Raw genomic sequence first — 24,327 nt, 5'->3', positions numbered from 1 at the left:
CCTAAACTGGACTCATGTGCCTGCTGAGATAGACTAATCTGATGAAGTGGGCTCCAGGCAGTAAAACATTTAAACCTTCAAAGAGCAATAAAATTTATAAAGTCCCACCCCTATTGCATTGCTCTGATTTATAACCAGATTTATAAATTATAATTATAAATGTGATTTATAATCACATCTAGACTAACCCTCTGCTCAAGGCAGGCAGATGCGAAATCACACCTGAGAGGTCTGTGGGTCACGAAAACACTATGTGACGCTTCAATGATTGCCCTCCTGGCCTGGATACCTTGCAAAATTTTCACAGCAAAGTGAAAGCAAAACAGAAGTGTTCAGTTAAAAAAAAAAAGTTAAATTTATTTCAAAAAACAGCAGATTTATAATAGTTTATATATGTAAACTGTACATAATATACAGTTGATATAATATAGACATGGCACACAGTTTGTAACAATGTATTTAATACATTTATATCCTGCCTGGTGCCCCCCCCCAAGGCACACCACCATGGCTGCATTCTCAAAAGGGGTGTGCGGTGGTACTGAAGGATCACCTCCTTCTTCAAACACCAATCCCTTAAAGTGTTCCCCACAAGGGAACTCCACTGGGTTTTGTTAGGGGGGGAGTGTCCCTTTGGGAAAGAATAAGCAGATCACAAGATAAACTGCACACAAATGCTCTGTTAAACCAGAAGCCCTTCATCCTCAAGAGATGCAGTCCCAACCTTTCAGCCCCAACTGCAATGGAAGACCCACCGTACACCTTTTAAGGACATCAGCCTTCCTTCTTGAGAACACCCAGATGCCAAGAAAAGTCAGGCTCCTGTGTTTTTAAGAGCTGGATGGAAAAGGGGGTTTTGCAAGGCAAAAGCCTGAACGGCAAGGGGAGAAAAACCGCCCCCCACTCACTATTAAGTGATGAAGGGATTCTGCCCTCCCTGGCGTCCGGTTACCTGCTTTTTCCTGGCTGCAAACCCAAGCAGGTCAACTACACACTGGTGGTGGTGCCAACTAGTGAAATCCACCTTCAGTTGGGACGCAACTCTTCACAAGTTCCTGCCTGTTGAGACACTCAGTGTGCTGAACACTATTATTACATGCAGTCACCTAATTATTATGGGCGAGTACATAGTGTTTGTCCCAAAAGAAGAGCCTCTTCCTTCAATCCACGTGTTCCTTGTGCACATGGGTTTGCTTCCCCCGCTGAACTGAAACGCAGCCCATGGAACACTTTGCATGGCGCTCCTTGGGAGTAAATTAACACTGCTGGTCCTCAAGCCAAGTCAGTCTTTTCCAGGCAAATGTGGACATCTTCTTTCCTTCCCAGGCTTCGGAGGCTCCAGAGTGGGTCTCTGCGGGCAGGGCCCAAAGGGATGTTTGCCTATCACGGCATCACAGGTGGCCAAATCTTCGCTATCTCTGCATGTGTGACTTCTGGGAGCCATTGGCAGTATTCCACCAACAAATCTGAAACAGAAGAGATCAGCCGTTAGTGGGAGAGCTGCCTTGAGCTTTCTACTGGTCAAGTTGACCAGTATGATTTAGGGCCACTTTCCATTAAGCCAGAGGTTCCCAAAGTGTGCGCTGTGGCACCCTGGGGTGCCATGGATGCTCACGGAGGCACTGTCTCCAGTGGCCCCTCCTACCAGCCCTCCTGGGGGCTGCCACTTTGCATCACGTGAAATCTCGTGAGCTTTGGAGGCCGCCACCCTGGAGCGTGCAAGATTTAGTGCAATCCAAGGTGCAGGCAACCCTATTGAGCCAGGAAGAAGAGGATATGGGGGGGTACCATGACCCTGGTGATCTTGGGAGCCACCACATTAAGCACCTTAAGTTCCAGTGGGGGGAAAGCCAGTCAGTGGCTTGGCAGCGCTCTTTGTGATTTTTGATGCAAAAACATTCACAAATGTCCCACTTGGAGATACTAGGTCTTGAACCCAAGACCTTCCCCATGCAAAGCAGGTGCTCCATCCATCCCTGAGCGACACCTGCCCTACGCTTCCAAAACATACCCAAAAAGGATGCCAGCGACACTCGCGTGCTCTGTTGATGCTCGAGACAACATGTTCCAAAAACAAATGACCAAGATGCCTGCAAGAACGCAAATTTTCATGGCACTTACATTTTGGGTTTCTCTTCCAGGCAGCAAGCAAAGCTTCCCGGTTCGCGGCATTTTCAGAGACGAGGGCTTTCAGCAGGGACTCTGTTCTCGGTTGGAGCCTGCGGGGATTCCCAAGACAGTCAGCTGTCTAAAAATTCACCACCAACCACACGCTCAATGTTTGAAGCAAGCCAGGAGCTCAAAAGCAACACAATTCTCCTTCTCATCATCCTGCAAACAGACCTCTGACAGAGCCCACAGATGTCTGGATTTTATTAATTTCATATATTTGATTTGGCAGACTCAGTGCTGATTGGTCGGTACACAAGCAAGGCCTCCCACAGGCATGGTTGTGGCATCTGTGCACTCAGGGGCCTCTCTAGGGATGCAGAAGTTGGTAAATTAAAAGGAAAAAAAACAAAACCCAAACCAGCTGGATGCAGACCAAACATGTTCAGTTGTTACCAAAAAGGGCTGTTATGTTTTAAGGGGAATTATTTATTTACCCTTTTGGAAACTTTATAGGATCGAAGGCTGGATAACAAAACAGCATAAAGCAGAGCAAATCCCTTGTTTAGCTTAAAGAGGAGACTGGGAGAAAGATAACGTTCAATAAAGATTATATTTTTATTACAAAACACACAAAGGTAAACATAATACATTTCTTGGTTCTAGTACTTGAAAAATGTACCTAGCTTTTATGGTGGTTGCATGTGCTATGTATTTGGTGCATCCGAGAAGGAATCAGAAACGGATAGGTTGTAGGAAAGGATTTTCGGGGTCCCTTAATCTGCTAAACCCAGTTTGCTAACTAAAGATGGGGGAAGAAAGGAGGAATAGATGGGGAAGAAGGGAAAGAATTTCAGAAACGCAGGATAATTACTTGTCCTGGGGAGCAGTTGGGGAGGGGAGAGTCCCGTGGAGGACCTTTGCCTGGGAGGGGGCAGCCAGAGAGAGAGCCATGTGGCGGAGTTCTCTCTTAAAAGGGGTTTGGCTGACCTGGAAGCTGGATGTGAATGACCCGGATGTGACCTAGAGCTGTCCTAGATGCGCATGCTCATTACACACAGTAGGACACCTGGAGCATGCAAGAACATGGGTATCAGCCATGACTGGGGGAGGGAGGCAGTTTGCATAAGGAGTTTAAGAGTGATAAAGTTACAACAATAGAACAATAGACTTCTTCCTCTGGAGGTGCATGCTTGTTTTGCATAACAGTGATTGAATCAGGAGACATTCCTTGACTGGAGGAGGGGATGTAATCATCATGAGCTTTGCTAAACTTGTGACTTTTACCAGGCTTTTGGAAAAGTGTACTGGGGGAGGGGTGTCCTGTATTTTGAGGTTTGACCTGCATGAGTTTTTGTCCATAATATATATATACAAAACCACAACTTGGAAGGGAAAAGGAGATTTTCACGTAACACAGTTGCACCCAGGAGCCATGGGATGTAGAGGGATCAACTGGGAAAGACCAATGGCAGAATGAGGGTGTCGGGACTGAAAGCCATGCTCACCTCTGAGAAGTGCCACCTCTGCACGCCATCATAAACACTGCGTGGCATGAACGAGTGGAGGAGTGATTTTTGCCCAGCGACAGGTCCACACGCTTTTGACCAGCTACCTCATCAACTCCAACCTGGCCCAGGAAAAGGCTGTCCCACAAACCTACTTTGTACACACGTCTAATTTTTTTCTTTTAAATGCACAGTTATCTACCACTTACTTGGACCACGTCTTCAGCATGGTGACCGGGCTGGACAGCAAGCACTGGCTGTAGGAGCTCAACTTTTTAACCACCTAAAGGAAGAAAAGCAGGAACAAGGTTGAGAAAAGCAGACACAAAATCTATCGATGATATATGGATTTGCTTTTGAAAATGGAGAAGGGGAGGAGAGATGGGAACATACCCTCCCTTCCAAGAAGAACTTTGCAAAATATTTGTAGCATTCAATGCCTTCAGGGTAATCCACCTCCACCGCAGGGAGCTGCCAGCCGACCCGATCTGAAGAGAGAGCGATGATCTTCTCACTGGCTTGCTGGGCATGACCCCTCCGATCTGCCTCCCCACCGGAGAACAGAAGGATGCCCAAAGCCACAGCTCAGGACGTTAGTGGAGTCGTTGTTAAGTGAAAACCCCCTTTTGCCTTTTAGTTGTGATTTTCTCTCTATATCTGGTTATGTTACTAAAACATCATGCAGGCTAAACTTCTCACACAGGCCACATTTCCAAAACTCTGCCCAAGTCACAAGCTCCTGGTTACACAACCACCACCTCCCCATGGTCACACATTATGGGAGGAAGTCTGGCATCTTTAATCATTGTTTAAGTGTCTCCTACATTACTGTAGTCATTGTATTGTTTTAACCCAATCACTGTTTAAGTACTGTATGCAAACTTGAACTGCCTTCTTGTGTTGCTGATTCATGGTATTGTTTAAGTTCCCCCCATCTAGGAAGCCAGCCATAGACCCCATTGAATTTGGCTGATAACTGACATCCTGATCCTTTCAATGTTTTACACACTCCAAGCACCCTGCTGTGTGGTAGTGAGCAAGTTACCATCCAGCTCAGCATGGTCAGAACCCCTTTTAAGTGAGGGCTTCCTCTCACTGGCTCTCTCTCCAACCCCTAAAATCCTTCCCTACAACCTTTCCTTTTTCTAATTTCCTCGGATGCACCAAATACTCTTTACACACAACCACCATGAAAGCTAGGTACACTAGATTCAAGTACTAGGACCAAGAAATGTACACTTATCATTTCTCCATGTGCATTATATTTACCTTTGTGCTTTTGTAATAAAACTATAAACTTTTATTAAAAGTTATCTTTCTCTCTGTCTCCTCTTTAAGCAAAAGGGAATTTCTCTGCATTACACCGTGTTGTTATCCAGCCTATGACCCTAAGGTTCCAATAAGGGCAGTGTAAACAAAACAGCCCTTTTGGTAACACCGTGTCTGAACTCATCATTCCACTGCAATCCTGGCACGATAGACTTAAGCCCAGAAAGGTCACAGAGGGCACATCTACTCCCTTAGGGACGCAAGATTCTTGCAAGATTCCAACTTACAAAAGGTGCTCGATCTGTGGCATCTCACGGTGCCCGTCTCTGGGCAATAAGATGGGGGCGGCTCTTCCAACGGTTTTTCATAGTGGCAATAGGGCGGCAAAAGGAGCGGGATCCATTCCGGTTCAATCGCCGAAACGCCTTCAAGGTGATTGGAGACAAACAGCGAAAGAAGGTTGGCTAAAGTGACAGCATCACTAAGGGAGATGAGCAGTGTGGATAACCTACGTGGAACTTCCAGGTTTGGAGGCAGTCTACCTCTAAATACCAGTTACTGGGAGGAGCAACTGCAGGGGAGGCCTCTTACCTTACAAGCTCCACTTATGGGTTTACCAGGACATTGGTTAAGCACTTTGGGAAACAGGATGCTAGATTAAGAAGGGTCTTTGGTCTGATCCAGCAGGTCTTCCCTTTGTGTCCTTCATTGCTGGGGCTATCCCAAGAGGAAAGGAATGGGGAAAGCAGTAGAGCTTACCCTTCATGTACATTTTTGTGGTTTCGACAATCTCCTGATACACAACGAATTCGGGGAGCTGTTTGAAGAGCACAGAACTGGGATGGATGTAGACAGGATCATCCAAAAGGGGTGTCTGGGTCAGGATGCAAAAACAACAACAAAGAACACTGGAGACAGGCAAGATGTCAAAAGAAGGCAGTGATGAATTACCATTGAATTAGGAGAAACAGAGGCAGACGGTCTAGACCAGTGGTTCTCACACATTTAGCACTGGGACCCACTTTTCAGAATGAGAATCTGTCAGGACCCACCGGAAGTGATGTCATGACCGCGAGTGACATCATCAAGCAGGAACATTTTTAACAATCCTAGGCTGCAATCCTACCCACACTTACCCAGGAGTAAGTCCCATTTTCTCGTATCATGGTTAAAAGAATATGCGTAGTAGCTTGTTAAAAGTACAGGTCTGTAACATTTCCCCAAATGCAGTCACATACTAGGGGAGCATTGAGTCTAATATATTAAAAATAAAATATTTAAATGAACGGGGACTCACCTGAAATTGGCTCACGATCCACCTAGTGGGTCCTGACCCACAGTTTGAGAAACACTGGTCTAGGCAGACCCAAGAGGCAGAACTGAGTTTTACCTTGTACCCGTTTTTCCACTTCTCATCTAGAAGTTCCTCTGCTTGAACTCTTCGTGCAACGTGGTCCCCCAGCCCGGCCAGAACGATCTGTCTCAGGTAGGTCACTTGGGTCTCTGTTGGGGGCTTCATTTTGGGATCAACAAAGAGACCAGCGTCGGTGCAGACTGAATTCACTTGGAGGACAAGCACAAAACAGAAAAGGAGAACCTCAGAAGGCTAGAGAAGAGCAGAATGGATCAACCAGGCCTGGCCCGTGGCGATGAAATTTTGGGTTCTGTCTAAGAACGTAAAAAGCAGTGAGTGGGCAAAAGCAATCGGTGCACATCCAAGTCAACATCTCCAATAAGAACATAAGAAGAGCCCCACTGGATCAGGCCATAGGCCCATCTAGTCCAGCTTCCTGTATCAAACAGCGGTCCACCAAATGCCCCAGGGAGCACACCAGATAACAAGAGACCTGCAAGGCCTCCTGGGAATTGTAGTTAAGAACATAAGAACAGCCCCACTGGATCAGGCCACAGGCCCATCTAGTCCAGCTTCCTGTATCTCACAGCGGCCCACCAAATGCCCCAGGGAGCACACCAGATAACAAGAGACCTGCAAGGCTTCCTGGGAATTGTAGTTAAGAACATAAGAACAGGCCCACTGGATCAGGCCATAGACCCATCTAGTCCAGCTTCCTGGATCTCACAGTGGCCCACCAAATGCCTCAGGGAGCACAAAAGACCACAAGAGACCTGCATCCTGGTGCCCTCCCTTGCATCTGGCCATTCACAACTTTAAAAAGCATCTCTTGACACAGACCTCACAATTATATTTTGAGTGCAGAGTCATGAGTAGAGCTTTCCCTCATGAAGCCCATTTGTTCTTACAACAACCTGCAAGGTAGGACTGAGCGAAGGTTAATCGTTCTCACGCAGAATACCGGAGTACTGAGTACTTTACCTGCTGTCGTAAGCTGCCCTCGCAAGCGCCGGACCTCTACCATGGCTTTGTAGCGCAGGCCGTTCGCCTCACAGAATTGAGGCGTGCACCCGGCGTATTCACAGGCTCCCACGGCTCCTGAAATGGGCAAAAACGTGGCAAGTCAGAGGCTCTGGGAGAAACAAAAAAAAATGGAAAAACAAAATAAATCAGGTAGAGCAAGAAGCTTACCTAACATCACCATGAGGTCGCCCAGTTTCTGAGAGGGCCCTTGCCCGGCCCAGATCCGCCGCATTTGTGCCACCCGGGCTCTTTTCCCCTTGAGCTTCTCTTGTTCTTCTTCACTAACGGCAGGTCTGCAGGAGGACAAGAAGAAAGTTGTACAAGAACAGTTATGGGTTAACTTTGAAGTGTCTCATATGTAGGTTGTCAAATCATTAAAAAAAAAAAAGAGTACAGTTCTGGGAATGAATCACTGGTATTTGTTAATGCTCCAATTCAAACTTTTAGATGCTAATCACCAGTTAGAACACTTTGAGCTGGTTTAGATACACCATGTAGAACGGTATCCCACTGAAATGTTGCTTTATCGTTGGACTTTTCAACACCTCTTTTTGTGCCAGGACCACTTTTCTCCTGGGGAAAAGCCTCACCTTTCAAACTCTTCAAAGAGTTCCCGAACTGTCAAGGCGGACACAAGGGTGATGATGTAGGGCAGGCAGTCATGCTGTTTGCTCAGGGCCAGCATCTTGGCGTAACGGGGGGCCACAGGGAACGAGGCCATGGTGGCTCCGAGCGGGCTGATGGGACAGCTCAGCTTGGCCTCCTGCAGCTTTTTCAGCCTGGGGGAAGGGAGCAAGAATCACCTTGCTAGGAAGGACAGCTGCGGCTCTCAGTAGATCCCAACTACTCAGTAGATCCCAAATCAAAGATCCCAAATCTCTGATCCCAAATCAAAGATACTAAAGTATGTGCACACCAAACGGATCACTGCGTGTGTTTGCTTTTGTGAAGGTATTTTTGTTCCGGAGCTGTTATGATCATGGAGAATGAAAGGGGGGCTGATATCAAGGTTATGTTAATAGCCCAGGTTTTTTTGGTCAATTGACTAAATGAGCAATTGATGAAATCAGAAAGTAGTTCCTTCAATGTGTCTACAGCACTAAGAAAGAAAGAAAGAAGGGAAGAAGGGAAGAAAGAAGGGAAGAAAGAAGGGAAGAAGGGAAGAAGGGAAGAAAGAAGGAAAGAAGGAAAGAAAGAAGGGAAGAAGGGAAGAAAGAAGGGAAGAAGGGAAGAAGGGAAGAAAGAAGGGAAGAAGGGAAGAAAGAAGGGAAGAAAGAAGGGAAGAAGGGAAGAAAGAAGGGAAGAAAGAAGGAAAGAAAGAAGGGAAGAAGGGAAGAAGGGAAGAAAGAAGGGAAGAAGGGAAGAAAGAAGGGAAGAAAGAAGGGAAGAAGGGAAGAAAGAAAGAAGGGAAGAAAGAAAGAAAGAAGGAAAGAAGGAAAGAAGGGAAGAAAGAAAGAAAGAAGGAAAGAAGGAAAGAAAGAAGGGAAGAAAGAAGGGAAGAAAGAAAGAAGGGAAGAAAGAAGGAAAGAAAGAAGGAAAGAAAGAAGGAAAGAAGGAAAGAAGGAAAGAAGGAAAGAAAGAAGGGAAGAAAGAAGGGAAGAAAGAAAGAAAGAAAGAAAGAAAGGAAGGAAGAAAGAAAGAAGGGAAGAAAGAAGGGAAGAAGGGAAGAAGGGAAGAAAGAAAGAAGGGAAGAAAGAAGGGAAGAAAGAAGGGAAGGGAAGGGAAGGGAAAGAAAGAAAGAAAGAAAGAAAGAAAGAAAGAAAGAACGAACGAACGAACGAACGAACGAACGAACGAACGAACGAAGAGGGCATGGGTACAGTGGCCAGCGTGACCCATGAAGTATCCAAAGTGAAGTCTACTAGATTATGGGAGAGAAATTTCGAGGCAGAACCCTACCTGCCAGATTTGGGAGGGTCCTGCAAGGCCCCCAGGGCTATCAATAGCTCCTCAGCAGCCACAAGGGCGTCGGTTGGTGGCGGCGTAGGAAAGGGGAAGTTGACCACCTAGAGATGCAAGGTGACAGAGTGAGTGTCAAACTTCCTTCTGTACACATGGAGTAAGAGCACTTTGACACAGCACAGTCTAAAAGGATGCAGAAGGACCCCCAGCAAACAGCCACTAGAAAAGACACAGCGTTCGGTGGAAGAAGGACAGTGACTCTTTCCCCCCCGATAAACACATGAGGAGCACCAACTGAAAAAGTGCCTCTTTGCCCAGCTGGCAGTGCCCACCTTTTCTATATTTAATGCTTTCATTTGCAGGATTAAATCTTCAACGGGGCGCCTGGTAATCTCCGGGGCAGTAAACTTCTCCAAGTCGCTGAAGACGGCCGAAGAGTAAAGCCTGGGAGACGAGAGAAGATGCTGAACAAGAGACAGGAAAGCCAGGTATCGACGCAGGGCTGGATGGTTCCTTGAGACCGTTTCACTGGACGGACCGGCCAGGATGGCAGCTGGGAGCCACACGCTGAAGACTTCGGAGGGGCACCGATTCCCCAGAGTCCTTTCCCCTGGAACCACTGCCCACTCAGCAAAGGAGTGGCAGTCAGCTGACCTGTAACAGTGTCCTGGCTCGGTACGCCCAGCACGGCCTGCCCGCTGGTTGGCGGAAGCTTGAGATGTCCAGGTGACTCTGAAAGATGAGACGCCGGTGACTTTGTCGTAGAACCGCCTCTTGACCTTCCCGCAGTCGACCACGTACTTGATGCCCGGGATGGTCAGAGACGTCTCAGCCACGTTGGTGGCGATGACACACAGCCTCGCCCCCAGAGGCGGCGGCCTGAAAACCTGGGGCAAGAACACACGGTTCAGGGTCCATGCGGAAGAACTGCCCGGGCTGATCAGCAACAGTGCCCATTAGCTACAAATGCCGCAGAGCTTTTTCACAGCAAAGGACAGAGGAGAGGAAATTGATGGGCTCGGGTACTCTCTAGCACTCAAACCCGCTCCTCTCTCCTCCTCACAACTTCCTCTTCCTTTCTGAATCCAGGTAGCGGTAGGAGGAGACGCCAACAGAGGCGAGCTTCTCCCACTGATCTGCCTTGACCAGACTCATGGACAGGCTTCCCCTGTTTGCTAATGAGCCTCATCTCATCCCAGGTTCATGTGTGGTATCTTTACCTTGGCTTGTTTTTCAGGTGCCAGTAAGGAGTAGAGTGGAAGAACGTAAAGGGGAAGGGAGGAATCTGGTTTCTCATCTGCGTTCAAATAAAAAAACAGTAATTATCAATTCAATAAATAAAAGTCTACTGAACGTTCACAGGAGCAGTGTGGTACAGTGGTTAGAACGTTGGACTTAGAAAGACGGGAAGCCCCGGGTCAAATCCCCACTCAAAGTCCACTGGGTGACCTATATCTCTTTTATTCCAGGAAGCTCACCTCCATCCAAGCCACCCTCGCCCAAATCTAGGTCAAGGTCTGAGCCCGCGACATCAGCATCTTCATCATTATCACCGTCTTCGTCAGCTGCAGCATCTCTATCCTCATCCCCTTCGTCAAGCGGCATGATGGAATAGTTATCCAGGTCAATTTTAGGTAGCGTCTACAGAGGCAAAAAGAAAAAAAAAAAAAAAAAGGTTATGGACGACTTCCAAATGTCCTAATTCCAGAAAGAGCAGAGCTGTTCACAAAAAGCAGATGTTTCACGAACATTCTGGAAGAAAAACAGCCTCCACTTGACTCTAGGTGACCAAGCAGAAGAGCTTTAGAAGGTATCATCCTTTTAGGATATGAACATTGGCATGGGTTGGGAACTTCAAGGCGAGTCGGCTCATCTCCAAGGCCGACTGAGGCAGTCGCCTCAGGCAGCGAGTTGAGAGGAAGTGGTGTTCCTCTTCCTGCTCAAAAAGAGGGAAATGGAATGGAGAGAGGTGGGCTAGAGTGTCTGAGATGCTCTAGCCCACCACTCTCCTCTTCCATGCCACCCCACCTTTTTCCCCCCACCAGGAGGGGAGGCAGCTGCAGGTGTGCTACCAGTAAGGGGGAGTTCAGCATCCAGCGTGCTGCCTGAGGCACAAGGAAGCCTTGGGCCAACTGCTTCCATGGCTATTCTAACAGGCCCTTGGGACGGCTTAAGAACAGCAAACTACAGAGGCTGCATATGGCTCCACAAGGAACTTTCCACACAGCCTAACAGTGCAATCCAAGGCACGTTGACTCAGGATTAAGGGCCCAATCCTATCCAACTGTCCAGCCCCAGTGCAGCTGCAATACATGGGTAATACATGTTCCATTACCCTGTGGAGGTCTCCATAACCACCCTCCCGCCACAGGATGCAGCGCTAACCCCATTGGCATGGCTACACCGGGGCTGGAAAGTTGAACAGGATTTGGCCCTAAATCCTGGGCGAACACAATGGGGCTTTCCCCCTGGTAAGCGCACCCAGGATTGCAGCCATAGAGCTTGCATTAAAAAAACCCAAACACATTTCTAGTCCTGCTGAGGAAGCACCAAAAATTAAAAGAAAAAATAAATCTTTGGGGGGGTCAGTGGGCAAAAATATGGCCTAAAAATCTGAAAAAAGGAAACTTAAATGAAGGCCAGACTCAACCCTCTAAACATCAACTCTTTTCCTGGAGCACATTGAAGCTCACATTGAGTGAGCTGTTCCCCACATAAGGGGGAATCTGTTTTATGCACCCATGCGCATTCCTTTCACTGATGTTTTAAACTTCCGCACGTACCGTGTTTTTCTTCTGCTTGGATTTCTTAAACTTCCTGATTTCCTCCACGGAATCCTCCTTCAATTCCCCACCTAAGAAGAAACAGACACCCATTTTAAGTTTAAAATGCCATTAACCTCTAGGTATTTTTACCCTCCCTGTCACAATCTCAGAAGCTAAGCAGGGTCAGGCCTGGTTAGTACTTGGATGGGAGACCGCCTGGGAATACCAGGTGCTGTAGGCTTATACCATAGTCTTTCCAGACTGAAGGCTGCCAGCCATCTCCCTATACTGAACACTATCTCCCGATCTTGTCTGATCTCAGAAGCTAAGCAGGGTCAGGCCTGGTTAGTATTTGGATGGGAGACCGCCTGGGAATACCGGGTGCTGTGGGCTTATACCATAGTCTTTCCAGACTGAAGGTTGCCAGCCATCTCCCTATACTGAACATGATCTCCCGATCTTGTCTGATCTCGGAAGCTAAGCAGGGTCAGGCCTGGTTAGTACTTGGATGGGAGACCGCCTGGGAATACCGGGTGCTGTAGGCTTCTACCATAGTCTTTAGAGACTGAAGGTTGCCAACCATCTCCCTACACTGAACACTATCTCCCGATCTTGTCTGATCTCGGAAGCTAAGCAGGGTCAGGCCTGGTTAGTACTTGAATGGGAGACCGCCTGGGAATACCGGGTGCTGTAGGCTTCTACCATAGTCTTTAGAGACTGAAGGTTGCCAACCATCTCCCTACACTGAACACTATCTCCCGATCTTGTCTGATCTCGGAAGCTAAGCAGGGTCAGGCCTGGTTAGTACTTGGATGGGAGACCGCCTGGGAATACCAGGTGCTGTAGGCTTTTACCATAGTCTTTCGAGACTGAAGGTTGCCAACCATCTCCTTATACTAAACACTATCTCCCGATCTTGTCTGATCTTGGAAGCTAAGCAGGGTCAGGCCTGGTTCGTACTTGGATGGGAGACCGCCTGGGAATACTGGGTGCTGTAGGCTTCTACCATAGTCTTTTGAGACTGAAGGCTGCCAACCATTATTGGTCCGCAGGGGGACACCCAATAAGATTTCATACTAGGTTAGACCACTAGTCTTTCTAGGGCAGTGTGGTCATCGCAGAGCGGCAGGGGCCTTTCAGGGTTCCAAGCTTGGGGGTCCTTCCCAGCCCCACCTTGAGATTCCAGAACCTGGGACCCTCCGCATGCAAAAGCACTCTGGTTCTGACAGCGCTAGAGTTACCTTGGGGCGCATTTCTGCGGAAAGGAAAAGCTCTCCTCAGCCTCCTGCAGAGCGAGTGCACCTCGGCCTGGCCCGTGAGGAACACCAAGATGCCTCCTGGAAGACGAGAAAGCATCAGCACTGGAGTAGAGGCCCAGCGTCTTCACCCAGTGTGCACTGCATCTGTGAGTCATCAAATCCCTCTGCTCCCAATTTGCAAAATCTAACTTCAAGGGCTTTGCCCAGCGATGGGTTTGCGGCTGGGTGGCTCACCAGAGGGCAACATTCGGTGGATTTTGCAGACTTTCCGGAAACATTCCCCACTGTAGTCATCTAGAGGGGTCCGCTTGTTAAAATGAACTGCAACAGGAAACTGCCTGGCATCTACCTGCAGGGAGAACACAGGTGAAGAGTGTTCAGGGGGATCCAGATATGAGATTGGTCTTCTTGAAGATGGGTTCAAGACCATAACTCTAGAAAGCAATGAGACTCTCTTCCCGCCCCCTCCCCAGACTGATTTGTGCTAAACCAGGTCTGACCTGGAATAGTTTTTCCATACTGGGGACCAAGCCTGGAACCCGCAATGCGATATACAGAAACAAGAGTCCCTAAACATGTGCAGAGAGCATCTTAGCGACCATCTCTAAAGTTTTAGAATGAGGAAGCAGAACCTCAAAGGGCAGAAGGTTGGCCTATTAGACCAAGCACTTGCTCCTCTCTCTTTTTAAATAAATGAATCTCAAGTCTTTATATTTAACTCCTCACCTTACCCATCATACACTTGGTTAGCAGATCCCTATATTTTATCCTCCCAACCCCCCTGCAAGGGAGACTGACTGAGAGCATACAGACCCCCCAAGGCTCACACCGATACCTGTATAACAGGAGGAGGGATGGAGAAGAGCTTCTGGTTGGCGGTGAAATCTTCCACACGCAGCGTGGCAGACATGATGACCAGCTTCAAGGGTTGCCCTTTCTGCAAACACACAAGGCACAAAAGTGTCATCCAACTCTCATGTAGACCAAAGTGGCCAGGACTCTGCCCGGGAGGGATGCAAACCAATTTTTCCCCCCCCAGTACTGATTAACATTTTTTAAAAATGTCCAACTAATTATGACCTTAACCTTCATCTTCATGAAGGTTCTTAACCTTCATCTTCTCAACTTTCATCTTGAGAAAAAGGCCGAGCTTCCTAACACAACATCTCGTGCAAGCTCCAGCACGTTTACAAGCTTGTGAAACGTGAAACCGACTAGATGCGAGAGGGCACCCCAAGCATTCCCCACCCTTCCCAGAACCCCACACCTTGGCCCGAAGGGGCACAATGCGAGACAAGAGCCCAATCAGGATATCCGTGTACACGCTTCTTTCGTGGGCTTCGTCGAGGATGACGACCCTGTACTTTGACAGCAAGAAGTCCTGTGGAAAAAAAAAATATGGAAGAATTTCACACTTGCCCGTCAAGAACTCACACAAATCATCACATACACACCCTGTCCTGTCTCCACTACGGGGTTGGGATTTGGTACTCAAGCTTCCACAGAGGACCTGAGCAAGTTTCATCCAAGGAACTCCCAAAGCGTTCCTTCCCTCCACCAAATTTTCCTAAGCAATGCTGGTGGCGAACGACTTGAAGCCAGGTGAGCTTTGCAAAACCTCAGCTGCTTCATGAAAACAGAGTTTCTTGCAAGAGGTCAGTTGCTCAGCCAGGGAAGGGGAGAAATCTGGCCATGTTTCAACAAACCAGCTGCTGGGAAATAAGGGCCCAATTCTACCTAATTTTCCAGTACCGGTGCAGCTGGTACACCCATGGGGTTTGCACTGCATCCTGTGTTGGGGAGACAACCACAGAGGCCTCCTCAAAGTACGAGAAATAATAATAATAATAATAATACATGTATTTATATACCACCTTTCTTGGTTGTCAGATTTCTCCTCAGACTTATTCAAGGCGGTTTACATGGGCAGGCTGTTCTAAATCTCCGTAGGGATTTTTACAATCGAAGAAAGGTTCTATCTTTCAAGAACCACAACATTTCCGATGGATCTTTCTGATCTGGTATCACATTCTGGCCTCCGATTTCCTCCCACGCAAGCTGACAAGCAGCTCCTTCATCTCGCACATGGAGGGCAGCCAAGACGCTTCATCGCTCACACCAAAGGCCAGGTGGAATAACTCGGCTCGGCTTGTCAGCTGCCTCAAGGTCTCACCATTCACGGTGCCGGTGGCCTCGAACTGGCGACCTGCGGATGTTATCTTCAGGCAAACGGAGGCTCTACCCTCTAGACCAGACCTCCTGCCTGGAGGAGGACATTTGTTTCCTTGCCTCAAGGCTGCACAGGTGCTGGGAAGTTGGACAGCATTGGGCCCTACGTCTTATTTGTGTGGCACCACCTGGCGTTCTATCCCTCAGCCGGGCAAAGGTGTGATAGAACACTGGGAGGGGCTATGGCTCCTCCCCACTCCAAGACACACCCATTCAATTTCTTCAAACACACCCACAAACCACCCTTTACCTTCTGGATTTCTTTCAAGAGCACGCCATCGGTCATGAATTTGATTTTGGTGTCGTCCGTCACGTTCCCCTCGTAGCGTATTTGGTAGGAAACGACCCTGAGCAGGGAGAGGTATAAAGGGGCAACTGGGCATCACCTCGACGGCAAACCAACAAGCCCAACGTTACTGGGTTAGTGGCAGGGCTTACCGGTGGGACAAGTTCATCTCCTTGGCAACGCGCTGTGACATGGACACGGCTGCCACGCGCCGAGGTTCGGTGATCCCAATGATGCCGCCACAGCTGCCGGCAGAAGAGAGAACAAAACAGAAACGACTGAACCAATACACAAGCCGCAATCTGCTGTAGACCAGAATTACGGAGTTATGGGGGCAGGGCCCCATTTATTTGTTTTTCACAACACCCTCCCTCCAAGGAGCTCAGGGTGGTGTACATGACTCCTCACAACAACCCTGGGAGGAAGGCAAGGCTGAGAGAGAGAGTGACCGGCCCAAGGGCACCTAGGAAGCTTCATGGCTGAGCAGAGATTTGAACCTGGATCACCCTGTCATGGGGTGGGGCAAGTGCCTTTCCCCTTAAGATGGATTGAGTTGGTTGTTGGCTACCCAGGTGTAGTGTATTAGTAACTTAGAGAATAAAACCAGGGCATGGTTACCTGAAAAGACCAGTCAGGACACAGCAGGAGGAAGGGAGCTGGGGGTTTACAGCTTTTACACAGGAAGTAATGCTGAGAGACTTGTAGTGGTAATTTTAGCCTCTTTTAGCTTATGATCTTTCCTTGTTTTTAGCTACTGTAATGCACATAAATATGGTTTTTTTTGGCGCAATCTGAAGCTCCCTTAAAGTTATAATAAAAATCTGTTACGTGAAAATTGAGTGCAATAATTAACCAAGGACATGTATGTTAATAGGACCTGGTGCTTGAAGTAAGCAAATAGAAAACATTGCCCTTGAGCAGGGGTGCTCAATAGGTGGATCGCGATCTACCGGTAGATCACGAGGCAAAATGAGTAGATCGTGGAGCCCTGTCTCTCCAAACTGTTAATATGTCAGTTTTGTCTAGTGACTAGACGAAACTGACATATTTAGCTGACACTAAACTGACACTGAAACTGACACTTTAGCTGCTCTTCAGGCATGTAGCAACAAAACTGACGAAACTGACTAGACTCCAGCAGGGGCTCCTTACATTAAAGGGGGTGTCTGTCAGACGCTTCCTTCCCCCCTGGTAGATCTCCAGGCCTTGCTGGATTTCAAAGTAGCTCTCGAGCCAAAAAAGTGTGAGCACCCCTGCTCTTGAGGGTTGGTGGAGGATGGTTTAGGTGGAGGACGGTTAAGTCCTGGTTGACTTGGGAATCTCCCCTGGTCCTTCCTTACCCCAAGGGTGATGTTTGTGACACCCCCAACTAAAAGGAAAATGAGGTTTTGGTAAGCCAAAAAAAGGCACACCTGGCGTATCCCGCTTCGTAGAGGAACTGCGGCACCTGGGTGGTTTTACCACTGCCCGTCTCACCACACACGATGACGACCAAGTTCTCGCTGATGGCTTCCATGATCACTTGCTCTTCTGCAAGAATAGGGAGCTTCAGCCTTGCTTCCTTTCAAAGCAAAGAAACGTACGGACATTGCACGACTTGTGGATAATCACATAGTACTCAGTGATTACAGCCAAGGTCATCTTAATCCATACAAACCTAGTCAAGTTCTAAAATCAGCATCGTGGGTTCCTAGTTTGTGGGCCACCTTTAACATATATCCATTCATTGGCTGCCTGAGACAGGTCCTTTTGGTGGTGGCACCACGGAGTTGAAATCCCCTTCTCGGGGAGAGTCACCAAGCCCCCTCCCATAACATGCTCTTATACACCTCTCTTTTTCATACGGCTTTTTGAACAACTGGTTTTAATTTTTTTTTTTTAAATCTGCCTCTTGCTGGTTTTGTTATTGCAACTCATCTGGATGGGTTTCCAGCATGTTTAAAACTGGTTAGCTGCCTTGTGAGTCCTGGACGGCGGGCAACACATCTTTCAGATAAGGATGTAAAGGGCCATTGTGCGGTGGGAAGGAAAGGGGATTCTTGGTAGGAAAACTGCAAGGGGGAAAGATTAATCTAGGGCTTTGTCGGGGCTCCTCCCAGATGCCCTGACCCCCGACTTACCCGGGAGCAGGCACCCCTTGCCCAGGGTGGGGAGGCTTCACTGCCCCCAAAGGGGGCAAAGCGGGTTGGCTCACCTCAACCAGCCAGAAGGGACTGGCAGGGCAAACAAGGAACACAGAAGGAAACAAGCCAGGAACAGGAAAGGCCTTTTCTGCCCCACCTGGAGGAAGGGGAGGGCCAAAGGGGGCAGGCTTGCTCCATAAAACAGGGAGGCCAGGGATGAGAGGCAGGCAGTGTGAAGCAGGGAGCTGTGAGGTCAACGGTTCCTGCTCCTAGGCCAGGTTTGGCAGCTCTGCTAGGGAGGAGGATAAGGGTGCTGGAACCCCCTCCCCCTCCAGCCAATCTGAGGCCTCCCTGGGGAGGAACAAGCCTGTTCCAGGCCCCTCCAGGGGAAGGCCCCTACAGGCTTGTCTTCTAAACAAAAAGGTTATTTAAAGGTGCAAAAGCAGAATGAGTGCATTTTTTCAGATGCAAGGGAGGGCACCAGGATGCAGGCCTCTTGTTTTCCTGCATGCCCCCCGAGGCATCCAGTGGGCCACTGTGAGATACAGGAAGCTGGACTAGATGGGCCTTTGGCCTGATCCAGCAGGACTCTTCGTATGTTCTTATGTTCGGCTGATAAGGGAGAGCACCAGGATGCAGGCCTCTTGTTTTCTTGCATGCCCCCCGAGGCATCCAGTGGGCCACTGTGAGATACAGGAAGCTGGACTAGATGGGCCTTTGGCCTGATCCAGCAGGACTCTTCATATGTTCTTATGTTCGGCTGATAAGGGAGAGCACCAGGATGCAGGCCTCTTGTTTTCCTGCATGCCCCCCGAGGCATCCAGTGGGCCACTGTGAGATACAGGAAGCTGGACTAGATGGGCCTTTGGCCTGATCCAGCAGGACTCTTCGTATGTTCTTATGTTCGGCTGATAAGGGAGAGCACCAGGATGCAGGCCTCTTGTTTTCTTGCATGCCCCCCGAGGCATCCAGTGGGCCACTGTGAGATACAGGAAGCTGGACTAGATGGGCCTTTGGCCTGATGCAGCAGGACTCTTCGTATGTTCTTATGTTCGGCTGATAAGGGAGAGCACCAGGATGCAGGCCTCTTGTTTTCTTGCATGCCCCCCGAGGCCTCTGGTGGGCCACTGTGAGATACAGGAAGCTGGACTAGATGGGCCTTTGGTCTGATCCAGCAGAACTCTTATGTACTTAGGACTCTCCCCCCACAAGCCCACCCACCAGCAGTTTCCCCCCCATTATAATCATGTGTCCAGAATGATCACTGGGAGATTAAGGGGGGGTGAAACCTCCCCCACCCACCACGTCAAACTGCACCCTCCCTACAATTCAGCAGAGACCTGCATCTCTGCTTAACAGAGCCTATCACCACATTCACAGGCTACAACTACAGAATTAATGGTGTGAGCAAAATAAGTTTAACCAAAGTGACTAGATCTCAAGACATTTCTGGCAGGTGTTCCCCAAGGAAGAATTTGAGGTGGCCTTGGGCAAGCCAGACTCAACCCCCCCCCCTGCAAAATGGGAATACAACAATGATATTAATATGTGGATTTTCATGGCATTGTTATACAAGAGACGTCCTTGTTCATTGCCGCAGGGCAGGGTGGAAAAAAAATTCATTGCTACTGCTTGCAACAGAACAGGAGACGGTTGTGGCTTGCCAACCATTGATGGTTACCTGAATCTCAGGGAGTCTGTCCACTGGGATGAAAATGGCAGGCTCTGACGTGGGCTTCGAAGCCTGCTTTGGTGCACTGGGTGGAACCACAGTGACACTTGCTGGTTGCCTGACCGGGACTTCCGGGGTCTCCGTTTCAACTTTTTCTTCTGGCTTTTCCTTTTCATCTTTCTCCTCCTCCTCCTCTTCCTCACTAGAACTCTCAGTTGTCTCCTTGGCCTCCAGTTCAAGTCGGACTCTCTTCCTGTTTATACCGCCGACGCTTAGAATGTTTTCTGGACAGGGAATACTCGCTTCTTCGATGACCCTGAAACACCAGTGCTAGGTTTACACAGGAGTAAGGCTTAGGGCACAATCCTAACCAGGTCTACTTAGAAGTAAGTCCTATTTTGTTCAATGGGGCTCACTCTCAGGAAAGTGTGGTTAGGACTGCAGCCTTAATAACATAACACCGAGCATAGGTATGGCATTTTTAGACTCTGCAAAGTGCTTCACTTGTAATAAGCCCATGTAAGCTTCACAACAACCCTGCATGGCGATTGCTGAATTATCACCCCAATTTTGCAGATGGGAAAGGCTGAGAGAGAGAGAGTGGCTTGCTTAACGCTCCCTTGTGAGATCACATCAGGGGTGAGATTCAAGCCAGGGAAGCCCCAATTCTCAGCTCACCTCTCAGCCACTGCAGCCTGTCCCCAAATACGCAGCGTTCTCCAATGTGTCACTGAATCAGACCCAACAATACTGCAAAGGAGATCCATTTTTGTATTACCACCCCAGAGAGCTAGGAAGGTGCAGTGACCCCATCAGCTCTTCAAACGAACCTTACCGTTTATCCTGGTACATCCGCTTTCCTGTCCCGAGCTTAGAAGTGGCATACAAGAGTTTCATTTCGGCCTCAGGAGCCTGGACTTCACTCAGCTGTCTTAGCAACTCAGCTCGCTGGGATTTAATGACACAAACCCAATTAGTCTGTAGCACTTAAGTTTCAAACGCTTACGTTTTAAGTAAAAAGAGAAAATGGGCAAGGCTCAAATAGGCAAATGCAGGTGCTTGAAATTAAGAGACAAATCAAAATAAAATCCTATTGCAAGCCATCAAGTCCGTAGAGTCAGGCATGGCAAAAAAAAACAACAACACCCTGAAAGAATAATTTCTGTCTCGTTCTTTCCTTTAAAAGCACGGCTCTAACAGTATGAAAAAAATCAAGTGAAAAGTAGAGCCTTTGAACTGTTCACAAGCCTAAAATCAGATTTAAAAAATGATCCCAAGTATCTGAAATTGTCAGTGTGGTTCAGATTAATGTTGTGTATATCACCTATGGGGAGAAAAGACCCCATTCACCAAAGATGGGTTAGAACAGCCATTTTCAACTACTGTGCCATGACACACTGGCGGGCTGCGAATGGTCTGCAGGTGTGCCACAGGAGTTTGAGGAAGGGTAATTTATTAGTAGGGCCATTGGGGGATGTGAGCCCCCCGCCAATAGCATGGTGTGCCTTGCCACTTGTCAAAAGACTAGTGGTGTGCCTTGAAAATTTTAGCACCATGTCAGTGTGCCATGAGTCGAAAAAGGTGGAAAAATCACTGGGTTAGAACAATGTTTCATCTCCTTCCCAGCATCTCTACAGGAAAAATCCTGATTTTTGCTCTTTTAGCCCCCAAGTCCCAACACACACCTTCCCTTTCTTTTCCTTCTGCTCCAAGATCTTCTGCAGGACCTTCTTCTGCTTTTTGCTCAAGGGCTTCTTCAACGGGCGCTTTTCGGGTCTGGCTTTCAGAGCCTTGGTTTTTCTCGAGGGAAGGACCAGTGCGTTACTCTTGTCCACTCCTTTCAAGACGGCATCGTCTAGCAAAGGGAGAGAAGGCAAGTTCTGGTGACGGCAGCTTCCTAGCAACACAGAACGGCTTGGGCTAGACACCTGTCTGCAGGACGGCTCAGCTTGGACGAACCCAGAAGGTCTCATATGCAGTCTGCATGCTCCAACCCCAGCAAAAGTGTAACCCCAGTTGCACTTAGTTCAACCTTCTGCTCCCCAAAGCAGCTGCCCAGATATTTCAGGATATCAAAAGGGGGGATTCAAGAACATGGAATTAACAGCTCAATCAACAGCTGCCAGCCACAGGAAAGACCAACAGCTACTGGCCACAGCAGCAAACCTCAAACTTACAGGACCCACTTTTCAGAATGACAATCTGTTGGGACCCATCTGCAGGGGTACAGCTACTGCAGAAGTCTATTTTAGTGCAAACAAGACACTTTCCATTCTAGTGTGAGCCTAAATACGACTTGCTAATTTTTGCTGCAATGATTTCTTACAAGTAAAAGATTTGGGGAGGAGTGGGGCTGGCTTTGTTCTAGCTGCACAGGCAGGTAGACCTGGGCTCTGCATTGGGAAGTGCAGCAGACCTGAACTCCAAAGGCTGTCTGGCTGTCACCGACCTCCACCCTACCCTGTTTCACCTGTCCCTGATCTGCCCACCCCCTCCCCCTTTGGAAAGAGGCCAAAAGAAACTTTGTACCCCCTGATCAAACTCTCTCGGAGGCCCTGACGGCAGGGTTCCCTTGGAGTGCACTCTGCACATGGGCAGGAGCACTCACCCTGGAGGGACGAAAGAGGTGCATGCAAGGGGGCACCTTAAACCCAGGAAAGCATTCCCCTATTAAATGAAAGGCATGGGTTAAACTCACCCCCCAGCTCCAGCTGCACCACCTCCTGGGGAGGGTCACCCCCCTGCCCAGGGTCCCCCACCTGGCGAGCCTTCCAGTTGTGCCTCCTGCCTGCTTTCCCCATCAGGGTGATCAAAGGGAGCTGCACCCACGTGGAGCCCCCAGTAAGCCAGCTGCACCACTTCCGCCTTCTGCAAGCAGACCTCTCGCGAGATCACAGGGCTTGCCTATGCAAATGAAGGGGCGGGAACTCCCTGGCAATCAGCTTCTCTGCCACTGCCTGGGCAGCTAGGCAGGCGAGCCATTCAGCTGCTTATCTGCGCCCTCCCCCCCCCCCAAACTGGAGGGAGGGGTGCAAGGCTGGCAGACGCAGCTGGAGGGAGGGGTGCAAGGCTGGCACTGCTTTCCTTGCTATGCATCTCAGAAAATGATGCATCCACTTCAAGGAGCAATGATACCTGCAAAAGACCAGGTCCCTGCCCCAAGGATGTTACAGTTACATTCACAGGGAAGGCTAGTAAGGCAGCAAAGAACGTCAGCTTTGCATGGTGGAGTTCCCAGTTTTCAACCCCCCGCCAGGGCACCTCTGTGCAGGGCAGCGAATAATCCCTGCCTTGGCACCAGTGGAAAAGTGCTGCCAGCCTATGTGGGTGATACTGACCAGCACGGCAAAAATCCTAGCCACACTTCCCTGGGAGTGAGCCCCCTTGACTACAATGGGATTTACTTCTGAGAAGATATTCATAGGATTGGGCTCTAAATCAGGGGTCTTCAACCTTTTTTGTGCCGGGACCCCAGTATGAGACTGGGGATCCTATCATTGATTCTGGCCCTCTCCCAGGACCCTAACCGATCACCTCCAATCCCTGCTGTACCCCAGGACCCTATCCACCCACTGCCCACTCCCTGCCTCCATTATGCCCTCCCAGCACCGTTCACTGTAACCAAATCTTATTAGAGGGGGCAGAAAAAGTTGCCATGAAGCCTGGACTATGTCAGAATGCCAGGTGCAAGGGAGGGCACCAGAATGAGGTCTCTTGCTATCTGGTATGCTCCCTGGGCATTTGGTGGGCTGCTGTGAGATACAGGAAGCTGGGCTAGATGGGCCTATGGCCTGATCCAGTAGGGCTGTTCTTATGTTCTGGAACTGGTGAAAGCTACTCTAGCACAATTGTGAAGAACCTGAACAGGACTGGGACACCATTGGTTGGTACCTGAAGGGGTACACCAGGTGCTTCCCCCTTGACCTGGTTGGTGCTCTAGCACGGTGCTTGTCAACCTTTTTTAAGTCGTCTCAACCCCACAGCTGGGGCTTTGCAATCCCCCTGGGGTCCCGACTCCAAGGTTGAAGAACACTGGACTAGATGGAACAAGGATCTGACTCTAAGGAAGCTTCCTGTTCTCTTAGGGAGGATGAAACCGTAGGCAGGTAGAGAAAAACAGGAATGAGAGATGAACAGGTGCAAATGTAATCAAGAAAATGCAGTTGCAAAATAATGGATTTATAGTGTAATATTTTCTCTATGGATGCATTTATTGCCCCGGGCATTTGTTAATGGTCAAATATTTCTGAAGCAGGAGTACCTAGTGGTAAGAGCCACCGACACAAGTTGAGTTGGGTCAACAGAAGTTCTGCGTTAGAACAATTCCGATCAAAAGAACTGACAATAGGTTGGTGTGACTAGGCAATACTAAAAGTGACTGCAAGGAATTATCCTGTGCTTGCTGTGAATCCAATGGAAAGGAAGACTTTTCTTCCGGTGTTCATGGAACTCATTGCCACAAGATGTGACAACAGACTCACTTGCACCAATGACTTGATGAGGCCTGGTTAGAGACAGTGAACAGGCCTATCGCTTCGCATTCACCATGACAGATAAAGTGAAACCTCCATACAAAAGAGGAAGCATACCTCCCATGACGGTAGAATAACTATTACTCATTCTGCCTTGCTTGTGAGCTTCAGGGATAGTCTGCAGGACAGAGGAGTCCTAGGGCAGACCGGTTTTTGGTCTGATTCAGATGTGTGGTCCCTGTGCATGGCATAAAAGCAAATTGTTTTAAGATACACCCACCCACCCCAGCCAACTTTTCCACCCAAATGTTATCTGCCAAGGAAACTATGGCTGCAAAGTAACCACACTTTCCTGA

The 24,327-nt window shown here is 48.7% G+C and overlaps 1 protein-coding gene and 2 pseudogenes across 1 annotated transcript in view; 2 read left to right on the top strand and 1 right to left on the bottom strand.

Moving 5' to 3' along the window:
* Positions 1-336: 336 nt before the first annotated feature.
* DHX37 (DEAH-box helicase 37) overlaps positions 337-24,327 on the bottom strand; it is a 26,597-nt gene continuing 2,606 nt past the window's right edge. The window contains exons 2-27 of the mRNA XM_066610003.1: positions 21,185-21,354; positions 20,335-20,447; positions 19,509-19,815; positions 17,117-17,265; positions 15,857-15,949; positions 15,669-15,765; positions 14,457-14,570; positions 14,025-14,126; positions 13,424-13,538; positions 13,172-13,267; positions 11,949-12,019; positions 10,644-10,806; positions 10,386-10,462; positions 9,820-10,052; positions 9,498-9,609; positions 9,163-9,269; positions 7,854-8,042; positions 7,432-7,556; positions 7,222-7,338; positions 6,277-6,449; positions 5,646-5,760; positions 5,174-5,311; positions 4,011-4,105; positions 3,827-3,900; positions 2,122-2,219; positions 337-1,466 (exon numbers count right to left, since the gene is read on the bottom strand). Coding sequence (XP_066466100.1) covers positions 1,384-1,466; positions 2,122-2,219; positions 3,827-3,900; positions 4,011-4,105; positions 5,174-5,311; positions 5,646-5,760; positions 6,277-6,449; positions 7,222-7,338; positions 7,432-7,556; positions 7,854-8,042; positions 9,163-9,269; positions 9,498-9,609; positions 9,820-10,052; positions 10,386-10,462; positions 10,644-10,806; positions 11,949-12,019; positions 13,172-13,267; positions 13,424-13,538; positions 14,025-14,126; positions 14,457-14,570; positions 15,669-15,765; positions 15,857-15,949; positions 17,117-17,265; positions 19,509-19,815; positions 20,335-20,447; positions 21,185-21,354 — 3,326 coding nt within the window. The 3' untranslated portion in view covers positions 337-1,383. The remainder of the gene's footprint in view (positions 1,467-2,121; positions 2,220-3,826; positions 3,901-4,010; positions 4,106-5,173; positions 5,312-5,645; positions 5,761-6,276; positions 6,450-7,221; positions 7,339-7,431; positions 7,557-7,853; positions 8,043-9,162; positions 9,270-9,497; positions 9,610-9,819; positions 10,053-10,385; positions 10,463-10,643; positions 10,807-11,948; positions 12,020-13,171; positions 13,268-13,423; positions 13,539-14,024; positions 14,127-14,456; positions 14,571-15,668; positions 15,766-15,856; positions 15,950-17,116; positions 17,266-19,508; positions 19,816-20,334; positions 20,448-21,184; positions 21,355-24,327) is intronic.
* On the top strand, positions 12,505-12,627 carry LOC136634765 (5S ribosomal RNA; annotated as a pseudogene).
* Positions 12,657-12,779, top strand: LOC136634578 (5S ribosomal RNA; annotated as a pseudogene).

Source organism: Tiliqua scincoides, chromosome 14 (genome assembly GCF_035046505.1).
Source record: "Tiliqua scincoides isolate rTilSci1 chromosome 14, rTilSci1.hap2, whole genome shotgun sequence".
Classification (NCBI taxonomy): Eukaryota; Metazoa; Chordata; class Lepidosauria; order Squamata; family Scincidae; genus Tiliqua; species Tiliqua scincoides.
The sequence above is the reverse complement of the archived record's forward strand: the minus strand, read 5'-3'. Positions and strand labels throughout refer to the sequence as shown.